The sequence below is a fragment of the Brachyistius frenatus genome, unplaced genomic scaffold (genome assembly GCF_029030835.1).
Source record: "Brachyistius frenatus isolate BFR_SWC_R1_liver_20210118 unplaced genomic scaffold, ASM2903083v1 Contig_121, whole genome shotgun sequence".
NCBI classification, from domain to species: Eukaryota; Metazoa; Chordata; class Actinopteri; family Embiotocidae; genus Brachyistius; species Brachyistius frenatus.
This window is the reverse complement of record NW_027210720.1, coordinates 71,511-95,969: the sequence shown is the minus strand read 5'-3', so window position 1 is coordinate 95,969 and position 24,459 is coordinate 71,511. Positions and strand designations below refer to the sequence as shown.

The window sequence follows — 24,459 nt, the reverse complement described above, 5'->3', positions numbered from 1 at the left end:
ACATTTTGTCAGACAAATGTTTCATGTATAAATGGTATGATATTCAAACAATTAGCAACAGCATTAATAAATTTGCATTACTTAAGTCAGACGACGACTCCACACAAGTGAAGACGACTCTCCCTCCATTTCCTACGACTTAATTCTAATATAATTATTCTTGACACCAATTTTGGGTGCAACTGGTTCTGGTAAAGAAAAAGACCACAAAAAAAAAATAAAAAAAAATAAAAAAAAATAGACAACAAAGACAGGAAACTAGGATTTGTATTTTCCCTTCTCAAAAATATTCAAAACTAAACATTATAAAAAAAAAAAAAATTTAAACAATTAGCAAAACACAACTGTGTGTATATCATTATATGCTGAGAACAAAAATATATAAAGGTCATAAACAATTCTGCTTTCAGCAACCATACTGAATGATAATTATTATACATTAAAATAGAATACTGGGCTGTCAGCCTCTGGATAACCTAAATTCCTCCAGCTTCACTGTCTCAGTTTGACTTTGAGGTATTTCAAATTCACCTCATACTTGCTGTAAATTTGCCTTTTCTTTGAGTTAAGATGAATATACAATGTTGTTAGAAATGAAGACAAATACATTTGAATAAGAGACATCACATTTAAAAATATTTTTTTTTGAAAAATGTATACATAAAAAGAGATAATCCAGAATAATATAATTTAGAGAGAAAATATCCAACATAAACATTTGTTACATCCTTGAAATCTAAAAAAAAAGAAAACAACAGAAATGTGTTACATACTAATTTAGTGGGTCAACATCAATATGGTGCAGGATACTTCATGCACTCACTGTGCATCAGTTTACGATTCCAGTTAAGAAAAAAAAACTAAAGAAAACCAACTTGCACACGTGCTCGCGGACGGACACACACACGCTCACTCACTCACTCACTCACTCACTCACTCACTCACTCACTCACTCACTCACACACACACACACACACACGCACGCACGCACGCACGCACGCACGCACGCACGCACGCACAAAACAGTTGTGATCAAATCTATTCCTCTTCAAAATCTGAGCAGGAAGGGCAGAAACACTATGAAGAGGAGCCAGGTGTGTGAGTGCACTCCCATGGCGCCACCGCTGCCATCCTGAACTGCTCTCGGTCCTGACAGAAGGGAAAGAGAAGGAGGAAAAACACTGTTTAAAATTCACCATTGATAATTGGTTTATTTCTTTGTTTGAGCACTTCTGGAGATGAGTTAATACAGTAATTCACAAATGATAACAATGTGTAGCTTTGTGATAACGTGACTTCATGAATAGTGATGTCTAAAAGTGATTACAGTATATTATGAGGAATTATCTGTAATTAGGGTGTATGGATTATATGGATTATATGGTCATAGCTAAAATGACTGAACTTGATAAAGTGTGTTAAAATGTTCAGAACACATACATTTATTTTATGGTTATATGTAGGTCAACAGGCAAAGAGAATCCAAGCTAGGAAGCAATCTTGGTTGGGAACTAACGGCACTGAAAGCTTTCATTAGTGAGGCTACAGAAAGCAGCTGTTTTTGAGCGTGATGATCAAAATGACATGGTTTGCAGCAGCACATTCTGCAAAAAGGTTTAAATGGGTTAAAAATGAACCTTGTTAAGCATCCATGGCTTACAGAAGGTATTTTTTTTCTTTAGCAGGGTCATTCCTCGTACTGAGAACTGATCCACAAACCCAAGGACGTGTTTTGAAATCATTGTCTGACTTCCAGGTTTGCTTTGTTTCCGTTTTACTGAAATGATCTCAGTGATGTTTGGTGAATATTTGTCCAAGTCCAAGTACATAATAGTAGATGTAGTACATGTATGTGTGGAACTATAAAATGTTTCCACAAATATCAAGACGGTTCTTGAGATTGAAGAGGCAGAAAGAATGTATTATGGATAAAATAACACTTTCTACTTTTGTTCATATAACAAAAGTGATATTCATAATTCTTAATTCATCAAAACAGAAACGTATTACATCAAAATACATAATATAAACCTATTCCAAATCGTATCTTCTTTAAATTGAAGACATACAGTGGTGTGAAAAAGTGTTTGCCCCCTTCCTGATTTCCAATTTTTTTGCATGTCTGTCACACTTAAATGTTTCAGATCATCAAACAAATTTAAATATTAGTCAAAGATAACACAAGTAAACACAAAATGCAGTTTTTAAATGAAGGTTTTTATTATTAAGGGAGGAAAAAAAATCCAAACCACATGGCCCTGTGTGAAAAAGTGTTTGCCCCCTAAACCTAATAACTGGTTGGACCACCCTCAGCAGCAACAACTGCAATCAAGCATTTGCGATAACTTGCAATGAGTCTTTTCCAGCTGTGGAGGAATGTTGGCCGACTCATCTTTACAGAGTTGTTGTAATTCAGCCACATTGGAGGGTTTTCCAGCACCAACCTCCTTTTTAAGGTCATGCCACAGCATCTCAATAGGATTCAGGTCAGGACTTTGACTAGGCCACTCCAAAGTCTTCATTTTGTTTTTCTTCATCCATTCAGAGGTGGACTTGCTGGTGTGTTTTGGATCATTGTCCTGCTGCAGAACCCAAGTTGGCTTCAGCTTGAGGTCACGAACAGACGGCCGGACGTTCTCCTTCAGGATGTTTTGGTAGACGGTAGAATTCATGGTTCCATTTATCACAGCAAGTCTTCCAGGTCCTGAAGCAGCAAAACAGCCCCAGACCATCACACTACCACCACCATATTTTACTGTTGGTATGATGTTCTTCTGAAATGCGGTGTTACTTTTACACCAGATGTAACGGGACACACACCTTCCAAAAAGTTCAACTTTTGTCTCATCAGTCCACAGAGTGTTTCCCCAAAAGTCTTGGGGATCATCAAGATCAGACCTGGGCATTGTGTGGCCCGTGGGCCACATGTGGCCCTTTGGTTGATTCTGACTGGCCCGTGTGAGGTTGATTGGAAATTACAAAATAAACATATTTTCTAATTTTACCTCTTGCATGGACTAAAGCTGCAGTGCTTATTATGCAGAATTGAGTTCAGCCTTTTGGCCTGGCCCTCCACAATATGTTCTGTTTCTCATGTGGCCCCATGGAAAAAATAATTGCTCACCCCTGATCAAGATGTTTTCTGGCAAAAATGAGACGAGCCTTAATGTTCTTTTTGCTCAGCGGTGGTTTTCGTCTTGGAACTCTGCCATGCAGGCCATTTTTGCCCAGTCTCTTTCTTAAGCTTTTTAAATGGCTTTATAACCTTTTCCAGACTGATAGATCTCAATTACTTTCTTTCTCATTTGTTCCTGCATTTCTTTGGATCTCGGCATGATGTCTATCTTCTGAGGATCTTTTGGTCTACTTCACTTTGTCAGGCAGGTCCTATTGAAGTGATTTCTTGATTGAGAACAGGTGTGGCAGTAATCAGGCCTGGGTGTGGCTCGAGAAATTGAACTCAGGTGTGATAAACCACAGTTAAGTTATGTTTTAACAGGGGGGGCAAACACTTTTTCACACAGGGCCATGTGGGTTTGGATTTTTTTTCTCCCTTAATCATAAAAACCTTAATTTAAAAACTGCGTTTTGTGTTTACTTGTGTTATCTTTGACTAATATTTAAATTAGTTTGATGATATGAAACATTTAAGTGTGACAAACATGCAAAAAAATAAGAAATCAGGAAAGTGGCAAACACTTTTTCACACCACTGTAGTTGTAGAAACTAATATCTGAATTTAAGATGTATCTGTTAAATATAAAGTAACTAGTATTCTAGTATGACTTAATGTTAAAACGTTTGTACAGTTTTTCACACTGTGAAATTCACAAGAATCCACTTCTAAAATACACTTTTATGATGCATTTTATTAACAATAACATGTAACGTTTTCATCATACTCTTTTCAGGGATGAGGCACCTAAATTAATACATTGTATGAGGATTGAGGACAATTTTTAACTTTTTACTTTGAAGCTTGTGGCACAATGACTGCTCATTTCCCTTGGATTTCCATGAGTTCACCACAGTTTCCTTTGGGGCATCTATCCAATTACCCTGCCACAGTGGATTATCCCTAATCCTGCATATGGTTAATTAGAATAATGACGTTCACTCATAGTCAAATTCAAAGCATTAATACAATTCTGGTGCATTACTGGGGAAGGTCTGCTTACAAGATGCTGCAACCCGCAGTCACAAGGACACGTTAAATGAAATAGTGGGTGAGGTGTTTATCTCTGCACTATTGCCAAAGCTCCACATGTTTAAGAGTCTCTAACAACATTTACAGGGCTCATCCACGCAGAAATCTAAAAACTACAATCACCGTCTACAGATACAAGTAATATTCCATTGAGGAGCAAACTTGTTTTTGCCTTCACTGTTTTCACAGTTGAACTATAATAGCTCGAGGTACAAGAATCACACAAGCACTAATGATAATAATGAAAGATGTAATACTTACATTGAAAAAAGAGCATGCAAAAATGAATATGAAGCCAGTGTCACACAGAGGTGGTTATGTTTGCAAAGGAGAAAGATGAACACAGTTAATTAAAACAAGCTGCATTGGCCATTTTCACAAAAAAATGAACATGACATTCGCACAGCCGTTTGTTTTGCCATCCCTTTTCTTCAAAGATGTTACTTGCCACAAAACAGCTCCAACATGTCAATTCACAAAAAAACAGTAAAAAATTGTTGACAGGATAAAAGAGCCAAGAAATGATTTGTCTCGTCAAATATAGCAGATTATTTCTCTCCAGTGACAATGCAGCCGAACTTCCAGTTTGTGAAAATGGCAATGCTTGACATGTTCCAGCATGCAGTTAATACATTCAATACACGACAGTTGAAGTGCAGGCTGGAGCGGAATACTAACCTTGCAATAGCGTTGAGCTAGTAGGTTCAATTACCACTATACCAGGGGAACAAATGAGCAACATGTTGGAAACAGAACAGCAACCCATCATTGACAGCACTTACAAAAAGCATTGAAAAGTACGCTGCTGAATGGGTTTATACATTGTGGCTGCAAAGTTACGTACTGGAGAGTTCAAACTGTGCCAACAGCTATTCATCAAAGTACAGTGATGTCAAAAGGTCAACTTTGAAGATGAGGCACTACAGTATTATAAATCTCACTAATACTAAGTCATAAAGTGGTCATTCAATCTTTGATTGTGGTGACACCTTGTGTGATGTGTGGTACTTTCAGGAACAGCGCTGGGCTATGAAGTATATTGTGGGAGCCACGGTCAAGCCCCTATCAGAAATAGAACATGTTACGCAGTGGGCTTATCAGTTCTGTAAAACAATTGCTTTTTATCATTCATTTATATCAGGGGTGGGAAAACTACAGCCCGCGGGCCACATCCGGCCCGTTGGTCTTTTTAATCCGGCCCGCCGAAGATTGGTACAGAATTGTCCAAATCAAATCATATCATAATTATGACCGCATTCATTTGACCTTGTCCTGTAATACCTGGCGGTCCACCAGGTGGCGCACTCGGCGCAGTGATACATTGACTTGATTTTGCGGAGGCCTGGCTGCTCTCTGTTGTTACTCTGCTGCTGCTCTGAACACATCTGCAACAATGAACGGGCCAAAGAAAAGAAAAGTCGACAGCGAGTGCCGAGTGTTTCATAAGGAACGGACGACTAAATACTTTTTCACTGAAGTCCGGTCGAAGGCTGTGTGTCTTATTTACCAAGAAACCGTTGCGGTTTTAAAGGAATACAACATCAGCCGTCACTTTTCCACCAAGCATGCTAATTGCGCTAACAACCAGTCAACGCGGGAACGGACGGCGACCGCTCGGAGGTCGGCAGATCGTTTGCAGGCTCAACAAAACACCTTTATCTGACAAACTGCCATCCAAGAATCAAGCACGAAGGCAAGTTATTTGCTGGCATTCAAATTAACAAAGACCAGCAAGCCTTTCTCCGAAGGGGAGTTTCTCAAAGAGTGCTGGTAGAGACAGCAGGTATCTGGTGTCCTGAGAGAAGAACAAATTAGAAAACATGAGCTCTTCATGCAGGACAGTGACTCGCCGTGTTGAGATGATTGACAAAGACTTGGCTAGCAAGCTAAACAAAAAAGCGGAGTCATTTACATGATATTTCTTGGCACTGGACGAAAGTAATGACATAAAGGACACAGCTCAGCTTTTAATTTTTATCAGAGGGATTAATGACAATTTTGAGATAACGGAGGAGTTTTGGGCCATGGAATCCCTGAAGGAGAAAACACGGGGAGAGGACTTGTATGACGGCGTGTCGGGGGTCATCGAGAGGCTCCAGCTACCTCGGAGTAGCTCACCAACGTTACCACAGACGGATCGACAAATCTGACTGGAAAAAACGTCGGGTTGCTCAAAAGAATCCAGGAGAGGGTGAAAGAGGACAACCCTCAGCAGGAGGTCATTTTCTTACACTGCATAATCCACCAGGAAGCACTGTGTAAATCTGTACTGCAGCTCGACCACGTGGTGAAGCCAGTTGTAGAAGTGGTGAACTTTATTGGAGCGAGGGGACTTCACCGTCGTCAGGTTATTAAGTTTCTTGAAGAAAATGACGCTGATCACCAGGACTTGCTTCACCACTCCAACGTCCGCTGGTTAAGTTTGGGGAAAGTATGTCAACGAGTGTTGGAGCTCAAACAGGAGATTATCTCATTTTTGGAGCTACTTGAGAAAGCTGACGGTTTTCCTGAGCTGAGTGACACAGATTGTCTTTGTGATTTATCTTTTGCTGAGGACATACTGACACACATGAATGAGCTGAACGTGAAGCTACGAGGGAAAGACCAGTTTGTGCATGAAATGTACACAAACGTCAGAGCCTTCAAAACCAACCTAGCTTTATTCTCAAAGCAAATGTCAAACAAGTCATTTGCTCATTTCCTCACACTGGCTACGCTGAAAGACGCCCCTCGACATGTGAAAAAAATACAGGAAATCACTGGACAACCTGCACGGAGAATTCTGCCATCGGTTCTCTGATTTTGGAAAAATTGACAAGTCACTTCAGCTGGTGTCGTGTCCCTTCAGCTGGTGTCGTGTCCCTTCACACAAGACCCTGAAACGGCACCACAGGAGCTGCAGTTGGAACTGATTGATCTCCAATGTGACACCGTCTTAAAGGAGAAGTTGAACTCTCTTAAACTGGATGAGTTTTATGCTTCATTAAGCGCAGCCAAATTTCCAAACATCCAGAAGATGTCCCAGAAGATGCTGGTGTTGTTTGGCTCTACGTACGTGTGTGAACAGACTTTTAGTGTGATGAACACCAACAAAGCACCTCACAGATCCCAGTTGAGTGATGAACACCTCAGATCTGTTCTGAGAATTGCCACAACAAAACTAACACCAGACTTCGATGCACTGGCAAAGAAGGTGATCAACAACACTGTTCCCACTAAAAGTGAATGTAAGTATTAACACTGTAATGCCTTTTTTATGTTTATGTTTGATATGTATGCATCTGGTGCTGGCCCGGCCCGTCTGTCAAATTTTAAAAGTCAATGTGGCCCCCGAGCCAAAAAGTTTGCCCACCCCTGATTTATATGATATGTGTCTTTTGCATTAATGCAGTTTAAAGCAGTTTTTTTGTTTTTACTTCTTTTTTTTTTTCAATGTGTGCATGAGAGTTTATAATTAAGCAATACATTTATTATAGTAATACTCTCAAAGGACAAACGTGTAGGATTTTGATGGATGTTTTGGAAAAAAATATAATATAATAGTCATAATTGTGTTTGTATTAGTTTATAATCACTTGAAACTAAAACTTGTATTTTTGTTATCTTACAATGAGCCTTCCATATATAAATAGAGATTATGTCCTCTATGTCCACAGAACGCGCAATGTTGCACCATTTCTGGGACAAACCCAACACCAGCTCTTGAGAGGGCCTTTTCCCTTTTTTCACTCGTTTCACAGCAACCGTACATTCTCCTACAACCTTGCAAGAGGAAGGGTGAAGTGAGGGGTGTTTAGCTGGTTGCAATCTGCAACCTCACCACTAAATGCCCCACTATAAGAAGGTAGATATGGCAAAAACCTGCATCTTGTTGATGCCCGACATTGGCATTATTTAAAGTGAACAAAGAACACTCATCCAATATAGTGAAATCAGGTGTTGGAGTAATGTTGGGGAGTGAGCAGAAGTATATTACTCACAATTAAAACTCCCGACATAATTCACTTTTTAACAATACTAACAAAAAGCAATATGCTCCAAGCGTCACTGATGTTATGGTGTGAATAAGTAAACCACATCAGCAGCCTTAAGTGTGCCTAATTTACTTTTCAATTGTTTACTAAATGGCGTAAACTGCTGTGTGTAAATTGCTCTAATCTTTTGTGCGTAAATGACAGAGTATCACACACTGTGACCTTTCACGGCTGGCTAGATTACTAGACCAGATTCATTTGAATTATTAAATGTTATTTTATTCATTAAAAAATAATCTAATTTTAATAATTTATTTCAGTGGGATTAAATACGTAGAACAGCCATCAAACCTGCCTGTGGGATTTTGGATAGGTCTGTTCATGTGAACTCTTTTCTTTACCATATGTCAGCTATAACATCTGAGCAATGTGTGATGAAATTGAAAAAAAGAGAAAGCAGGCTGGTGGAGTAAGCAAAGAGAAAAACTAAGCGAAAATAAATGGATACATAGTTGAAAATGATAGATACAAATGTAAAACTATCTTATACATACTTGTGAAGCTAAGAGACATAAAAAAAAAATAGATAGCTAAAAGTAATATATGAGCTATTAAAATAATTTTGTAATGGATAATAGTTTAAAAAAGGTAGCTAAAAGTATTGGATCGATGGAAATAGGTCATGACTAGATAGTCATGCTAAAGCATACATTGTTGATATCGAAAAGCTACAATTTACAGAAAAATTACTAGAAAATCCAGCTCCAAGTGGTAGTTGTACAAAACAAGAAAACTTAAACAAACCAACTTCAATATTGACAGTTGACTTTGACATTGTAACAATGTCCATCATTATTTGCTGAATAATAATCAATCTAAAACGATCTGGTGATGAAGGGTGTAGCCTACTTCATCAGACAGAACTGTGAAGGTTAGTAACCACTGCTCAGACGGTCAGAAAAAAATGGAAGGCTGACATTTTTTTTTAGACAGAATTGTGTGCCAATAGGAACACAGGATCCATTTATTTGAATACATCCATGGCTTGACCAACAAACTCTAAGCACTGACCACTGGATGTTGGTGTTATAAAAGCAGACTGTGGCCCTATCTTTTCATATTTGTGTATTCAGTCTTTAGAAACAGAATGATACACTACAGTATCTCTGCTACAGTTTACTTCCTCTTGAAACCTCCTATAAATATACTCACCATACAGAAGGAAACTTGTGTTTGTGCTCCCGAGTTTGTTGATGGCGACGCAGGTGTAGTTGCCATAATCGGTGTCAGACACATTAAAGAATGTCAGCTTCGACAGTGAACCAGTATTAAGAATGTCCATGCCGTCAAAACCATTGAAGATCCTAAATAGGATAAAAAATAAAATTACAAAATAAAAACTCCATGTCATTCATGTTTTATCTTGGTGACTTGCATAGTCAGCTATGGAACTAATTGAATCAGTCATTAAGGACCAGAAATCTTAACTTCAGACTGGCAGCAGGTCAATAACCAATAACACTAGATACTAATCAAATCTGGTCAGTAAACATAAACACACATATACACACACACAGACACATCTTCCATTTGGCAAACTTAAAATGCAAATGTAAAACCATTACCTTCTGTCATCTTTATACCACTCAAAATCTGCCTCGGGCACTGCATCCACCTCACACTCCAGCACTCCTCTCTGGCCCGGAGTCACTCCAACATCTCTGCCCTCTGACACAGTTGGAGCATCTACAAGCAGGCAGCAACCCATGAGTGCCGTGTTCAGGACTACAATACAGCACAAGTCAAGCATATCAGGAAAGAGGTCATGGCATTTCCCCCTCTTCAGCCAGGATTTTGACTCATAGCTTTTCACTGCATCACAACCACAAGTGAACAGGAATTATTAGTTCAAAATACATGCAATACTTTAACATTGGGAAATTACACAGTGTCAGGGAATGATGAAAGGGAATTAACTGTTCCAGGTTTAATGATATAATCGATTTTCTTTCTCCTGCACCAAAGACACGCTATCAAATAGACTTCAGCAGTTAGTTGTTAAAGCAAAATGTTGGCAATGGCCGAGCACTCAGTTCCTGTTTATTGGCCCTAAAAGTCTCATGTTTTTCAGGGCTGTTTGTGTTGTTACAATAAAGTATAATCAAAACAATGAAAGAGTCCAGAACATTCTGCATAATTAATAAGCCAAATAAAAACAGCACATCCCTACCGTTTATTACACAGTTATTAAGATAATGTTCTAATTTTTCCTTAAAAAATTAACAATGGCTGGATTATCAAACTTTTTGCAGATTATTTTAGAACAATCAACTAATAATATAGTTTTCTGTTTTATATATATATATATATACATCATTTTCCAAACAGCTTTTCATGTGGCAACAGTGTGATGCATAAACTCCAGCAGATGCAGGAGTGTTTCTTAATGTTCCCATCCAGTATCAGAATGTAGAAAAAAATGTGACCTTAGTGCCTTTGACAGTGGCACGTTTGTTGGTTGCAGACAGGCTGATCTAAATATTTCTGAAACTGATGATCTCCTGGAATATCACCACAACAGTGTCTGCAGAGTCTACTCAGAATGGTGCAAAAAAACTAAAAACATCCAGTGAACAGCAGTTCAGACAGAAACACCGTGTTGATAAGATCGGTTGGAGACTGGCCGGGCTGTCATCTGAATTATCGTAACCTATCTGTCAGCCCCACTCTTTACAGCAGTAGTAGAGCATGTCAGAATGAACATGCCGAACCTTGAGATGGGTGGGCTACAAGAGCAGCAAACCACATTTCATCACTTGTATCTGCTTGGAACTGAACTCTGGGCACAAGCTCAAAATAACTGGACATCTGAAGGGTGGAAAAGAAGTTGCCTGGTCCGATGAATGCCCATTTCTGCTGAGGCTGCAGATGGCGGGTCAGAATTTGGCGTGAACAGCAAGAATCCATGGACCAACCTGCCATGTGTCTACTGTGCAGACTACTGGTGGTGTAAAGGTATGGGTAACGTTTGGTTGTCATTTGGACTTCTTTTACTTTGTGATGTCACAAACCCATGCTCACGTGGCCCCCTCCTCCCCCACCTCAACACACCCCACTGTCCAACCTTTTATGTTGAAGAAAACACAAATTAGACTGCAGCCAAATTAGAAAGCTATCAGACCGAGGAAAACCTGTTTAGCTGGAACATGTGTCACTCAGAATAGAGTCAGCCAATCAGAAGAGAGGGTAATTGGTATTAATGCACCTTGATGACAAAACAGCCTGTTCTTAGTATAAATCCACACAGAAGCTTGAGAGAAATGTTGTCATTTGTTGTCATATCATCGTCAATTCTTCCTCATACTTGACATGTTTGATAACAGTCCCGCAACTGCATGGTAATATTTAGTCATAGTCATAGCGCCACCTGTTGGCAACAGAAAATGACATCTTTTAGACTTTCATGTGTTTCTTTGAGCTGGTTGATCACATTGACTTCAAATTGAGTCAGAATAGCCTTAAGACGTTGATGCTGGTATATTGAGAAGCCCGTATGTTTTCATCAAAGGGCGTTGCCATGGGAATTCGGCAAATATTGATGTTTCGCAATGACAGGAATATGCAGTTTAAGGTCAAGGGATGCTCCAAACATCACGAAACGTGGCACATGCATCAGGTGTGGTAAACTCCACAGCCACGTACACCCCCAAGCTGCTGGCTCCCCAACAGGTGCAGGTGCAGGTGCAAGGGCCCACTTATCACTGCTTGCAGTTTTAATTCATATTGTGTTCGCAGCAAATCAAAGCAAAGGCATTTGGCATTTTTGTTTGATTAATGATTATGTAATTATTACGTGACAAAATCATCACGATTCATTTATATACTTTTATAAACAATTCAGCAGTGGACTCACAGTTGACGGTGATGTCCACAGTCTGTACATCTGTGTCGATATCGTTGACAGCTGTGCATTCATACGTCCCTGCTCTTTGTCTGGAGATGGATGTGATTTCCAGGTACTCATCGTCTGATGCCAGGTCCCCTGTGACAGATCACACACACAAAGTGGGATAAAGTGGAGAGGGTCATTCAGAGTTAATGTGACGAGTCATCAGCTGTGGCCTCATTTGGTACTTTCATGCTCTGTCCATGAGGCCTCTCATCACGCTGGTGCATGGACAGGAAGAAGGAAGGGTTTGGTTACGAGTGCTTTTAAATAGTTGTTACCATTATAATTCATATTTCTTTGCATCACAGTTTAAAAGCAAGCACAACTCTCGAGAAGAATCAATTATTCTGGTGCTTAGCAAGAAAGAGAATTGTTTAAAGCAAAGACAAAGAGGAGTTCAGCTCCAACTCATACAGAAATTAAAGATCTGGGTTCCGTCGCAGCAGGAGGAGTGGAGACAGATCCCGCTAATGCTTGTAGCAATCTGATCACGCGTGACAGGCAAAATTCACACAGCTACACGTGTCAAAATGTACACTGGTAAATATCATGACATGTGCCCAATTCTGTCTTATGTATTGTATCTTTCAGCACTTACAAAGACTGGTACTTGAGCTTACTGACATTTTTCGGAGTATGTTACAACACTTGGTGATTAGTGCTTTGTTCAGCACCCACTCATTATCAATTGTCTGTCAGAGTTTTCATATTCTGCTCTTTTTTTGTGTCTCTCAAGCCTGTAAGCACACCAGGACTATGACTGAGATACGAGAATATAAACAGGGGGAAATGCCTACCCCACTTCTTTTTCTTGTATCAATTTGACACGCTTGACAGAGACACTTAATACAGCACTCAACGTACAGAACAAAAGACATAAATGACTTCAAGCCTCCTCCCAAGATGTTGGAAGGTGACAGTAATAAATTACACATGGATTCATTTCGCTGGGTTTAGGCACATTACTGAATTGCTCCTTGGAAGGCTGTTATGGAGTGAAGTCCTCACTGACATGCTGATCACCTGACGAGGAGTATCAGGGGGTTTCGTATGGGTGTGCAGGCTCCACTCTGTTCCTTTTCTGCTTGGATTTTTCTCTTGAGAGAATACTACCAATAGAGACCACAGAGTCAGTTAAATCCATTCTGTAAATCCTCAGTGGAGCGTTAATCAAGATGAGGCTGGGAGCTGACGCACATTCTCAATGTGTTCACATCAGGCTGCCCTCCAGACTGACATACAAATGTTTCTCTATAGGTAACAGTCTTAATACATGTATACATAAAAAGGAAAATAAAACATGGCAGTAATAGGTGTAAAAAGCCATATAGTAGGATTGCTCTTTCATGGCTACTTTTATCAGTAAAATTGTGTCCGTTTGAATTGTTTTAAAATAATATTTGAATTGCTGTGTATAGCTTTCTCTCTACGTAAGATAGTTTGCTACCCCTTAAAAGAAGTTTTTAACCTTTTGAAAATGTACATGTTGTATTTTTTTTAATATGCTACAAGACATATGATGAATAAAATAAGCAATTAAGGCTTTGGCTAAGCATTTGTTTTGCAATGAAAGGGATTCAAACAACCATTGTTTCATACATCACATACCCGAGGGTCCAATCCCATCAACATATGGGGTGGGGCATTCCATATCATCAAGATCACATCTTGAGCAGATGAACGATGAAGGGGTGGGTGGAGATAGAGGAGACTATTTTTCATAATCATTAACCGCCCATACTGAACAAAGGCAAATGTGTGAAGTTAAACTTGCATTTTTTTTTTCAGCACTTCATGGGGGATCCCAAGGCATGGTAATGTTGTTCTTTCGGTCAAGACCATAGGTGAGGGTCAGAACTTACAGTAGATCAACTGGTAAATGGAAAGTTTTGCCTTCTGGTTGAGCTCCATCTTCACCAAAACGGTCTGCTCAAAGTCCTGCTTTACAGCTGACGCTGTATCAATCATCTGTAGCTTTTGCTGTCCTACCCTCACTCTTAAACAAGACCCCAAGACCATGAGATACTTCAATTCTTGGGGCAGGAAGTCTGTCCCAACCTGAGAGCTATGGCAGTCTGAAAGTACGGTTGGATAAGGACAGAATATAGCACATTGGTGTGGTGACAAGGGATACTCTCTGTCTCTCCCTGTATACATGTGTGTATATTTATATAAATATATACCATCTTCACCTGCATTACACTTGAGGATTCTTCAGCTCAACAGTTGACCTTACTGTTTATTTGGAGCCTTGGGAAATTAACCCATCTTCAACACCAACTGGCTTTTCTAGCAGCTATAAAGCCCAAGAGAGAGTTGTTAATTTCCTATTTCCTATCAACGTGTTTTTTCTTGAACCATGACAATTAGTTTCCAAGCCTGAAACATGTTCATTGAGATAGCCATGACAACAAAGGTCCCTTCACTTTAATATACCAAACCCCAAGTGTTTATCTTAACATACCCAAACTCTACATCGACCTAAACAAACATTTACCAATGTATTTTCACCTCATATAATACTTCATGCATTTTTTTAAATCTATTTTAGAATAGTGTTTTCTTACTAATATTAGCGTTCCAGTATTAACCATTTGCATTTTTTTTTTTTTTTTAGATTACTCTGTAATGAATCATGAGTTCGCTGACAAACATACAGTGCATCATCCATCCTCTGGTTAACATAAACCTAAGTGTACCGCTCATTAAATATAAAGTGCTGGCACCAGTGTCAGTAATTTTTGCCAAATCATCCTGCCATACACAAGAATATCAAGAATTAGCTGTTGTTGTGCTTTTGGCATAAATTGGTTATGATTTCATCTCCATCTAATTCAGCACTGTAAGATACCTTGATATAGTTGGACATTGATTTCTTCTTTGATGATGGCAAGCAGGTCTGAAGGCAGAAAATCAGCCCCAGTCAGTTTCAAAGGGATCCTTTACCTCGTTTACTGTTTCTCTAAATAAAGTAATGAGTCATTATCATTTTGCTCGTCTTCTCCTTGGTGGTCTCACTACCTCTTCATGTGCTTCTGTTGTCAGCTTGACTGCCAGTCCACCAACTCTGTAAGTGGGCCACAGCTCGTACTTTGTGTCAAAGAAAGAAATTCCTATTAATGTGTACAAGAGAGAAAACAAATGTTGTCACAGCAGAAACTCAGAGTTCAAGGGACACTTCAGTAGCCATTAAACAGCACTCCCCAAACTCTGACAAATACCCAAACAACTAATTATAGTGGTTCTCCATTTTAATTGGTAAGCGTTCCCAAAGAACAGCGAAATGTACAACAGAATGACCACAAATACATCTTTTCAACCCTGCCACCAAGGACAAACTTCATTTTTCGTAACTTTACAACTGGCTTTCTAATTTTTGATTCTGTGTTACAAAGGACGGTTGGCTTTGTGACCGAGTCATTAGTGAGATAGTGCCTGTCCTGCACTGCCATCAAAGTGACATGGCAGGGCATCGGGGAGACCACACAGGAAAAGGTGGCTGGGAGAAGAAAGCAAAGAGAGCCAGGAAGTCTCGGGAGACGTTGGCAGAAGATAATGTACCCTTTCTGTGTCCCTGAAATGCCATGCTGAAACTCAAGGGCAAAGACGAAATTGGGGTAGAAAATGAAAAGAGAGAGAAAGACATTTGTGTGCAGGGCAAAGGGAACAACTTTGGTAGGGAAAAAAGACAGGAGAGCAGATGCTTGAGGGATATAGGCATTTAAAGAGAGGAGCGAGGGAATACGGTGAGGTAGGATTTAAATTGATGAATCCAAGCAGGGGTAGAGGAAGAAATAGAAGCAGAATGGAAGATAGGAGACAACATAACCAAAAGGAGAGTGGGAGTGGGGATGATGTTACCAGTGTTTTCATGGGCAGTTGGAGTGAAATGTTTTGATGAAGTAGCGACAAAGCTGTTGTGATTCAAACAAAACACTGAGAAAGAACACTCATTTAAAGAATGTCTGACAAGAAAATGAAGGAAAGGAACTGACTGCTGCTGCAGTGCAGTTTGACTCTTAAACGGTACGTGTGTTGATGCTGGTCTATAAGGTGAATATATAGTTATCTTCCTACTGATTATCAGCCCTTGGCATATGGAATTCCTTAATGTGCCAAGCCTCCTTTGATGCATCATCGTCTTTGAAAGAAACAAACATGGAAAAAATGGAAAAAAATAATCATAGAAATACAGTAGCTCCGGGTTCTACATATTACTGGAATGCAACAAGGCAGCTTTACTTCTATTGAAGAGGTTTGCCAGCGAAGAGAATCTGTTGTGACAGTACGGCTTAGATTGACCCGTCAATAGCATGCATATTTTTGTGCATACAAAGAAAGAATACTACCATGACTGCCTCTAATCTGTCAGGCCACAACTCTTTTTATAGCTCAGTTATACTATAGAAGAAGCAGCGGTGTAAATGAATGATACAGCATGTGAGAGAAAGCTGTGAAGACTCTACTGCATAACAGGCAGTGTTGGAGGATGAATCACACTTCTGTTTCTGCTTCTGTATACTAAATTAAAAAATAAATCAAATGCCTGCTGAAGAACACAAACATCGTTTTGATCGTCGTCTATTGACAACACAATCCCATTAGATGGTACAGTAAGTGAGAGCAGGATTAGTCCATAAATCATTGATAAATTCTTTGTTACAACAATAGCTACTGAAACTTGGAATTGTAGTCTTTGTATTTTTAAGTGTTGGTGTTTGTCCGCCCAGGGACATCAGGTGGAAGTAGCAAGTCCTGAAACTTACTATTCAAATTCAAAAGTCAACTTACTGAAACAATCAAATTTACAAAGGTGTCCCACTCATAGAGGATTCAGTCAGGACCTGTCTCCTCCCCTCCTCTAACCTGTGGCCTAGCGGCCGCCTGTCCTTGTCAGCGGAGTGGGACAGATGTTCAGCTTTAGATTAGCCCATCAGCGCACCGAGTTGTCGGCGAAGGTGATTGTGGAGGTCCAAAAAACTGCGGCTGCTTTCCCGTGCATGGCACAGCCCTTCTTCATCAACGGCAGCCGCTCCATGTGCACATCCTGGGTTCTGCACAGGCACCTCTGACTGGGCGACGCCAGCTCAATAAAACATGCCCCTCTCCCAGGACTCTTTGTTCGGAGAGGACATCAAGGTCATCATAGACTGGCTGGAAGCGGCGCGAAAAGGCTTCAGGGCAGCTGAGGACCGCTCCTGTGGTAGACTGACGGCTGCTCAAGTATAGTCAGTGCTAATATTAGGGTTATCAGCGCTCCTCAGACCCAACATTGTTACTAAAAGTGAGGCTACTGCTAAACTATTAGTTAAGAGTTTGTGCTGTGTTTATGTAACATTGGATTAGCAAGCGGCGCCTGGCTCCGGCCCGGCCAGCCCGAGCCAGGCGCGCAGGTTTTTTGTAGCGCCAACCCAGATGCCAATGTGGTTCTTCCCCTGGTTCTGGTGCATGAGAACAGAGCCTCGTTTTTCTGGGGAACGTCGGAACGTTAGGACAGTTATCCACCATAGTAGCTGCGATGCTCCTTCTGTAGTTACCACCTGTATCTCATCAGTAACCTCACGCATGATGTGCATACAAATATTATCAAGCACACAGAACATGCGCAGTTATGCAGACCCTCTGACCTCACTCAACATGGCCCCCTTCGGCGTCAAAAGAGCAACAGCATTGAGGCGAGTTCTTATCCCCAGTTAAGCAGGGACCCCGGCTCGTCCCGCTGCCCGTCTGCTCACGGATAGGATTGTCAGGAGGGTTTATGAATTACAGTTTTCCGCCAACCTCCACCTTTCAACGACATTGTGCAGACCGCTCTCCCAAGCGTGGCCGAACTCGTTGTGCTGGGAGAGGAGCCTCGCTCCTGAGAAAGCAAGCATGGCGATACAACAGATCACGCAGCTAGGTCTCACAGTCAACCTGGAGAAAAGTGCACTGCAGCTGAGTCAGCAGAAGCAATAACTGGGACCGCGTTTGAACTCTGATACACTGAATGCGCTTCTATCAGAAGAGCACATGTGCAGGCGGCTGCCATGGTGACAGCTGGGAGATGGATGTCCCTGCTTGGAAGGATGTCAGCAGAGCACCCGGTGTTGTGTTTAGGCTTGCTGTGCATGAGACACCTGCAGCGGTGGTCCGCCAGGGTAGGCCTGGACCAGAGGTGAGACCAGGACAGCAGACTATGGGTTGCCTCCCCTAGTGCACCAGGATGTCAGATATTGGAGCTCAATCAGTCATGGGGTGAGAATAGGCTGTATTTTGCGCACACGTTCCTGACATGATGGGGTGGGACGCTCGGCCACGATAACTATGAAATTGGAAACTTTTTTCTTTTCTTAATTAAAGTATGTCTCTCTTTTAAAAATAACTAAAATGCAGTAATGTAAAAGCAGGATTTTACTGTTCAGTGGCTTTTTTTTTTTTTTTTTAACTGTTTTGTATCCAGCAGCAACTGATGATTAGCTAATTTCATTATGGATTAATCTGCTAATTGTTTTCTCAATGAATTGATTGATTGTTTGGTTTGTAAAAAATCTGAAAGTAGTGAGGTATGTTGTCACAAGTCCTTAAAATGATTGTCAAAATAGTTGCCAGTTTACTGGAGGAGTGCAACAGCACAGCCAAACCAATACTATTTGTACCTCAAACTCAATCGTACACACTTATATCAGCCCCTGACCCACTGAGGTTTGTGTGTGTCTGTTTCTAAGTCAAAGGTTGCCGAACGGACAGACAATGCAGAAGTAGCTGGGAGCCATGAGGTGGATAGCACATTTTATGATCGATGTTTAAATGTTCACACATTTTCTAATTAGGGACTAGTTATGAACACAGGCTTTTGATCTGCAGAGGTATTTTGGAAGATGTATGATGTATGTCCTCCTTTGGCAGACAATTTACATCCACATGTTTTACAAACTGAATATTTGTCCTCAAGTACAACTCCACGTTTATTTTTGAGATATTGACATTTATCCCCAGCTGACTTTAATTACCCTTTTGGGGGCGAAGATGGTGATATTATCAGTTTTGCTTTTTCTGCTGCATGTGTGTGTGTTTCCAGTTGTCAAATCTGACAGGCAGGCAGTGGAGAAGGAACGGAGTTGCACTGCATGGAGGCAAGAATCTGTGTTCATTGTATTTCTTTTTCCCAATACCGTTATAAGACACTATTTCGTGGTACGATAACCATCAATTTTCATACCACGGTGTACAGTGATACAAATATACCGCTGCAACGTTAATGCCGACATTTAAAAAATAATATAAAAAATATAGCCGAATAAAATTATGTGATAGGAAGTGCTACAGAAAGTACTTTTTCTGCTAACGTTGTGACAGCGAGCGACATATGGATGGAACGATCCTTTTGCCATGATTATGCCGAAGATTTTGTCACATATGACCTGAGTAGTTTGCCCTCTACAATAGCCGGTGGCCCGCAGAGTTAATTTAAATGCCCTGGTATTCTGTGTGCCTGCCAAAAATTGCATGTCCATCAAGAGACCGCACACAGCTAAAGTGGAAGCTACCACATTTAATGTAATGCATTTATAAGTACTGATTAAAGACAATGTAATATTCTTTGTTGGATTCTTCAATGATAATACCTTCTCCGAAGTCTATAGTTTATGAATGATTGGGGGTTATTATACTAAAAATATCATTTGTCATATGCTTAATTTCAGACAGTTAAGTTTTGGTAGGAAATTAGGTCAATAGCAACCAACATTAAGGCATGTACTTCAAAGCAACTAAAATAAAAAATAATTTTGGAAAACGGAGGCAAGATTAAAGGTCTTTACTTTTTGATGACTATAACTGTCAAATACATTTTCATCAAAAGCTAAGCAGGTGACAAAATTAACCCCAGCATGGAAATCTAAATTTGTAGCGATGTGTATTAAACTAAATTGTTTTTTTCGTTCACCTTCAGAAGGGTCAAAAACTACAACTCCCAACTCCATTACCTTCAGCTTCAAATTAATATTTCCCACCCCCATTGCAGTCAGGCTCAGGAAAACTTTTATTGCTCCTAGGCCAAATTCAATCATGTGCATGTTCATTCTGGCTGCTTTAACCGGTTGTCGCTGGCCACATGGGCTGACAAACTTTGCAGTCAGGTTGTGCGGTCTGTAGAAGATACCAAGGATCACTTCTGATCCGCCACAAGCCCCTAAAGCCATCTATCTATCAAAGGTGAGGGGGAGCTGGGTCACGGCTGTATGAGAGCCCCAGACTCGGTCTGAAATCATCAATCTTTATGCGGACACACACACACACACACACACACACACACACACACACACACACACACACACACACACACACACACACACACACACACACACACACACACACACACACACACACACACACACACACACACACACCACAGGAACTTTATTTATTTAATTCACTCTTTTTAACACCCTGGAGTGCTTGCAATACCTGGGCACACACTGAATGGCCCCAGGCTGGAGGACAGTTGCACTGCAGCTGGTAGATACTGAAACAGAAGTTTGGACTTCAGGAAGGACTGGGACATGTTCTTCTCTGCTGCTCTCTCTCAGAGTCTGTGTGACAACTGTGCACTGAGTCTTTGTATTCTAAATAAGCTTCCCAAGCCTTCAGTCTAATATAAGAGATAAAACTGATAAGAAAAAGGTTACGATAAAATAGCAGCTAGAAGTCAGCACTTTGAAAGCAAGTAATTTGACAGAAAAACATGAAAACAAAAAAAAAACAACCTCAATCATTGCCTTCTATCTTGTTGGAGGAAAATCAAAATGACAACTTCTCAAGGTGATGCTAGTCTATTTACACCCTACACTAAACTACAACCAATACACATTCATGAATTGTAGTTTTGTTGGAACCTGTGAAAAAAGAATAACATCATTTCAATAGATTTTCTCAGTTATGGATTTTAAACAGATAAATAAAGATAAGCAAGCAGCCAGTGAATCCATTTTGATCATGAAGAAAAGAGAATACCTTTGAATGGGGCTGCTTCTGAAAAATAACTTGTTCAACATAAAGATTCTAAATCGGTTTGGTGTTGCACAAAATGTCACATGGCACACAAATACAGGGACACGCACACACACACACACACACACACACACACACACACACACACACACACACACACACACACACACACACACACACACACACACACACACACACACACACACACACACACACACACACACACACCTTCAGTTATCTCACATTGCACAGATGCACAGCAGAGAACATAGTTTGTGATCTAAACTGTGTCTATAAAAGATTAGTTTTAAGACCTTTGATTTATTCACCATGAAAAAAAACACAACAAAGAACATAAAAGATGCAAGGAAGATGCAAAGAGACCTGGTTTAAACCACTGATGTCACAAATGCATGGTGGGCAGCCCCAGGGTGGCAAGTCACCAAAGCACCCTTCATAATTGCAGTTTGTAGTTCACAGGTTGTAATCCACATTTATTCAATTATAAACAGCTCTACTCTTCAGGCCAGCGTGGTATACTAAAATAAAACTGTAATTTGGCCAATGGATGGCTCTGCTACATCACGATGTATTTACATTCAATTATAATAGATCATACCTTTAGGAGGGTGGGGAACAAAAATATATTTGTTGTTTGCTTCAGAGCAGAAAGAGAGCAGTTAAGGCAGCAATGAAACCAGCTGTTGAATCCAGTCAATTCATATTAACATTTGCCACAGATAAGTGGATAGCTCACATCTCAGAAACATCACCGTTAGACCATTTTGACCATTGTCTAACTCATGGTGCCCTATTTTCCTTCCCAACTCAGACCCAGTGCATTTTCCGGTGCATTCCTATTTTGGTGTCATTGAAGATATGCCGGTGTATTGTATTCATTTTGAGGTGAACTTGCGCCTTACGTCTCCGCCAGCATGTAGATCACACATCATGAAAGCCATCATTCATACTGAAAAATATATACATGTTTTGGAAGACGATGTCTTTTTCAGGGAAGGCCTTGCATATTTCAGCAAAACAATGCAAAAACATATTCTTCTTGTGGTGTTGTAGTGCGGTTTGAAATCTCACTAGCACATTTTTTCCCACTATATAGTGGATTTAAAAGTATCCCACAATGCATTATGAAAAGTAGTGTCCAGCTGATGGTCACTAACCCGAGCACCATATCCCCACTTAGAAAAACTGCAGGCAGACACGGACAGGAGCAGTGACAGCAGTGTGAGCTGTTCAAATTTAAGTAAATTATCTGTGTAACTTTCAATTATATGTTGATACGTTTGTTTTCACAGTTAGTTGAAATAAATGAAATACATTGTGAATTTGTACACATGTATGTTGGTGTATGCTTTACGGCACAAACGCCACACCTCGCTAAAGTTATCTAGCCCTCTTTTGTACAGTAACTGCCCCTACGTGGTCATGTAAATGACAGCAACACAAAAATGTTGAGCCTTTGCTCTAAACCCAAAATGTCTAAAGAGAAAGAGAGAAAATATCTGCAATGCACAGGACGAACTCAAAGCAAATAGGCCTATAACATGAGCCACAATATGATCAGTGCTACTTTATGTGGGCATTCATCGCCCACATAAATGAGCAGATAAGGAATAATGACATACTGAATGCACCATTAAAATATGGATGTTGTAATGGTTGAAAGCCGGCAATAAAGTGCACGGAGAAACATCAAGGACCGATGGTTCTTAATGCACAAACCAATGTTATGTTTTTCATAAACCAGCAAGCCAAGAATGCATCAGTGCCTCAATGAGTCAGCAGTCCTCATCCCTCCGACTCCCTGCTGATAAACACTCCATCTCCTCATCCAGCTACTCTTACAGCTGCTGCATGAATGTACAACAGAATGTATGATGGGATGATGTCAAATCAACATTTGAAAATATCACACCACAGGAGGAATCGATAACATATTGAACTTTACAGCAGTCATTGATGAGGCTGTTTTGTGTCAGCAATGCCACAGAAACTGTCAGCACCTGGACATGAAAGTATCATCTAGCATGTTCACATACAGTCAGTAACGATAGCAGTTTACCACAAATCACAAGCTCAAATCGCATCTTTAAGTTGCCACACTCACAGTGTGCTGCAAAGTTGGAGCTGGGGATTTCTTACTGATGATTTTTATTGAGTTAGAGAATGACTGCCTCAACTTGTGTGGTTATTGTTCCGGTAGATCTGTTCAACTCCAGTAAAACCGACCAGAAGAAGAAAAAATATAAAGTTAATACCGAGAAATAATTTAAAGCTGTGGAAAATTACTGGTCATTGCACAAACTGGAATTATCTACTCTTAGGGCTTGATTTACTAAGATCTCAAATAAAGGGTACTAAATTGCATGTTTATTCAAAAAAATTGCACATTTATATTGCACCCATTTGGCGGGTGATTTACTAAGAAAAATTGCCTCTTTGATATCAAGTGCAAATCACGTTTTAAAGTGATTCCAGCTGTTCTAACAGAATGACCGCAAAAAGCAGGACATCTCATCCCACTGGAATTAATAAATATAAATATAAGAAGAAAAAAACACTATATAGGAGATTGTCAGCGAGGAAGTCAATGCTGTGGGAATAACAAAGATCAATAGATGGAATTATAAGAAGATGGCAAGATATTAGGCGAAAAAACAAAACAAAGAAAAAAAAAGGTTTATTATAAAAATGTTGGGAAAATAAAACAGGAGGGACAAACAAACAAACAAACAAAGATCAGCAGGCCCAGATCTTTCTGTGCTGAGCGGGTGACTTTTCATTCAGTGCCTCGCGAGTGCTCGTTAACCTGATGAAGCTACTGTGAATTCTGCGGGACCTTGGACAGCTCACCCAAACGACCCAGAGGCAGCACAATGCTGAGTCGTAAGAAGTTCTGTCATTACTGGTATTTTGTGGCTCCTCCTTATTATTGGCTTTAAATCATCATTCAGTTCGTTCAATAACTCAGAAGTGTCATCGCTGGGCAGACGATATGTCTGAATAATTTGTCCCTCTGTCATCTCAAAAATCTTTCCACGGGTGTAAAACCACGTTCTCTACGTATTCTTTAGTTTCTCTACATCTCCTTCTCACCACAATAAGAGCAGCCGTCTCTCCAGATTTGTGCACCTGATTAATACGTTTCTTTCAGTCGTACTAAAATACACAACAATCACTTCTCCTGTTTCTACTTTCAGGTTTAGCAAATATCGTTGCGGGTGCTACGATTATGTATTTGCATTTCCCATCCCAGTATTTTGCATGTTCAAGTAGAAATATTACAAATGCATTCAGGAAAACACGCAAAATGGACAACG

The 24,459-nt window shown here is 40.2% G+C and overlaps 1 protein-coding gene across 1 annotated transcript in view; it reads right to left on the bottom strand.

Annotated features, from left to right (window-relative positions):
• Nucleotides 1–249: 249 nt before the first annotated feature.
• Nucleotides 250–24,459, bottom strand: part of ntm (neurotrimin) — a 93,469-nt gene continuing 69,259 nt past the window's right edge. Inside the window, exons 5-9 of the mRNA XM_069713728.1 lie at nt 12,095–12,223; nt 9,807–9,927; nt 9,394–9,545; nt 4,886–4,921; nt 250–1,149 (exon numbers count right to left, since the gene is read on the bottom strand). Of these exons, the coding sequence (XP_069569829.1) occupies nt 1,049–1,149; nt 4,886–4,921; nt 9,394–9,545; nt 9,807–9,927; nt 12,095–12,223 (539 nt within the window). The 3' untranslated portion in view covers nt 250–1,048. The remainder of the gene's footprint in view (nt 1,150–4,885; nt 4,922–9,393; nt 9,546–9,806; nt 9,928–12,094; nt 12,224–24,459) is intronic.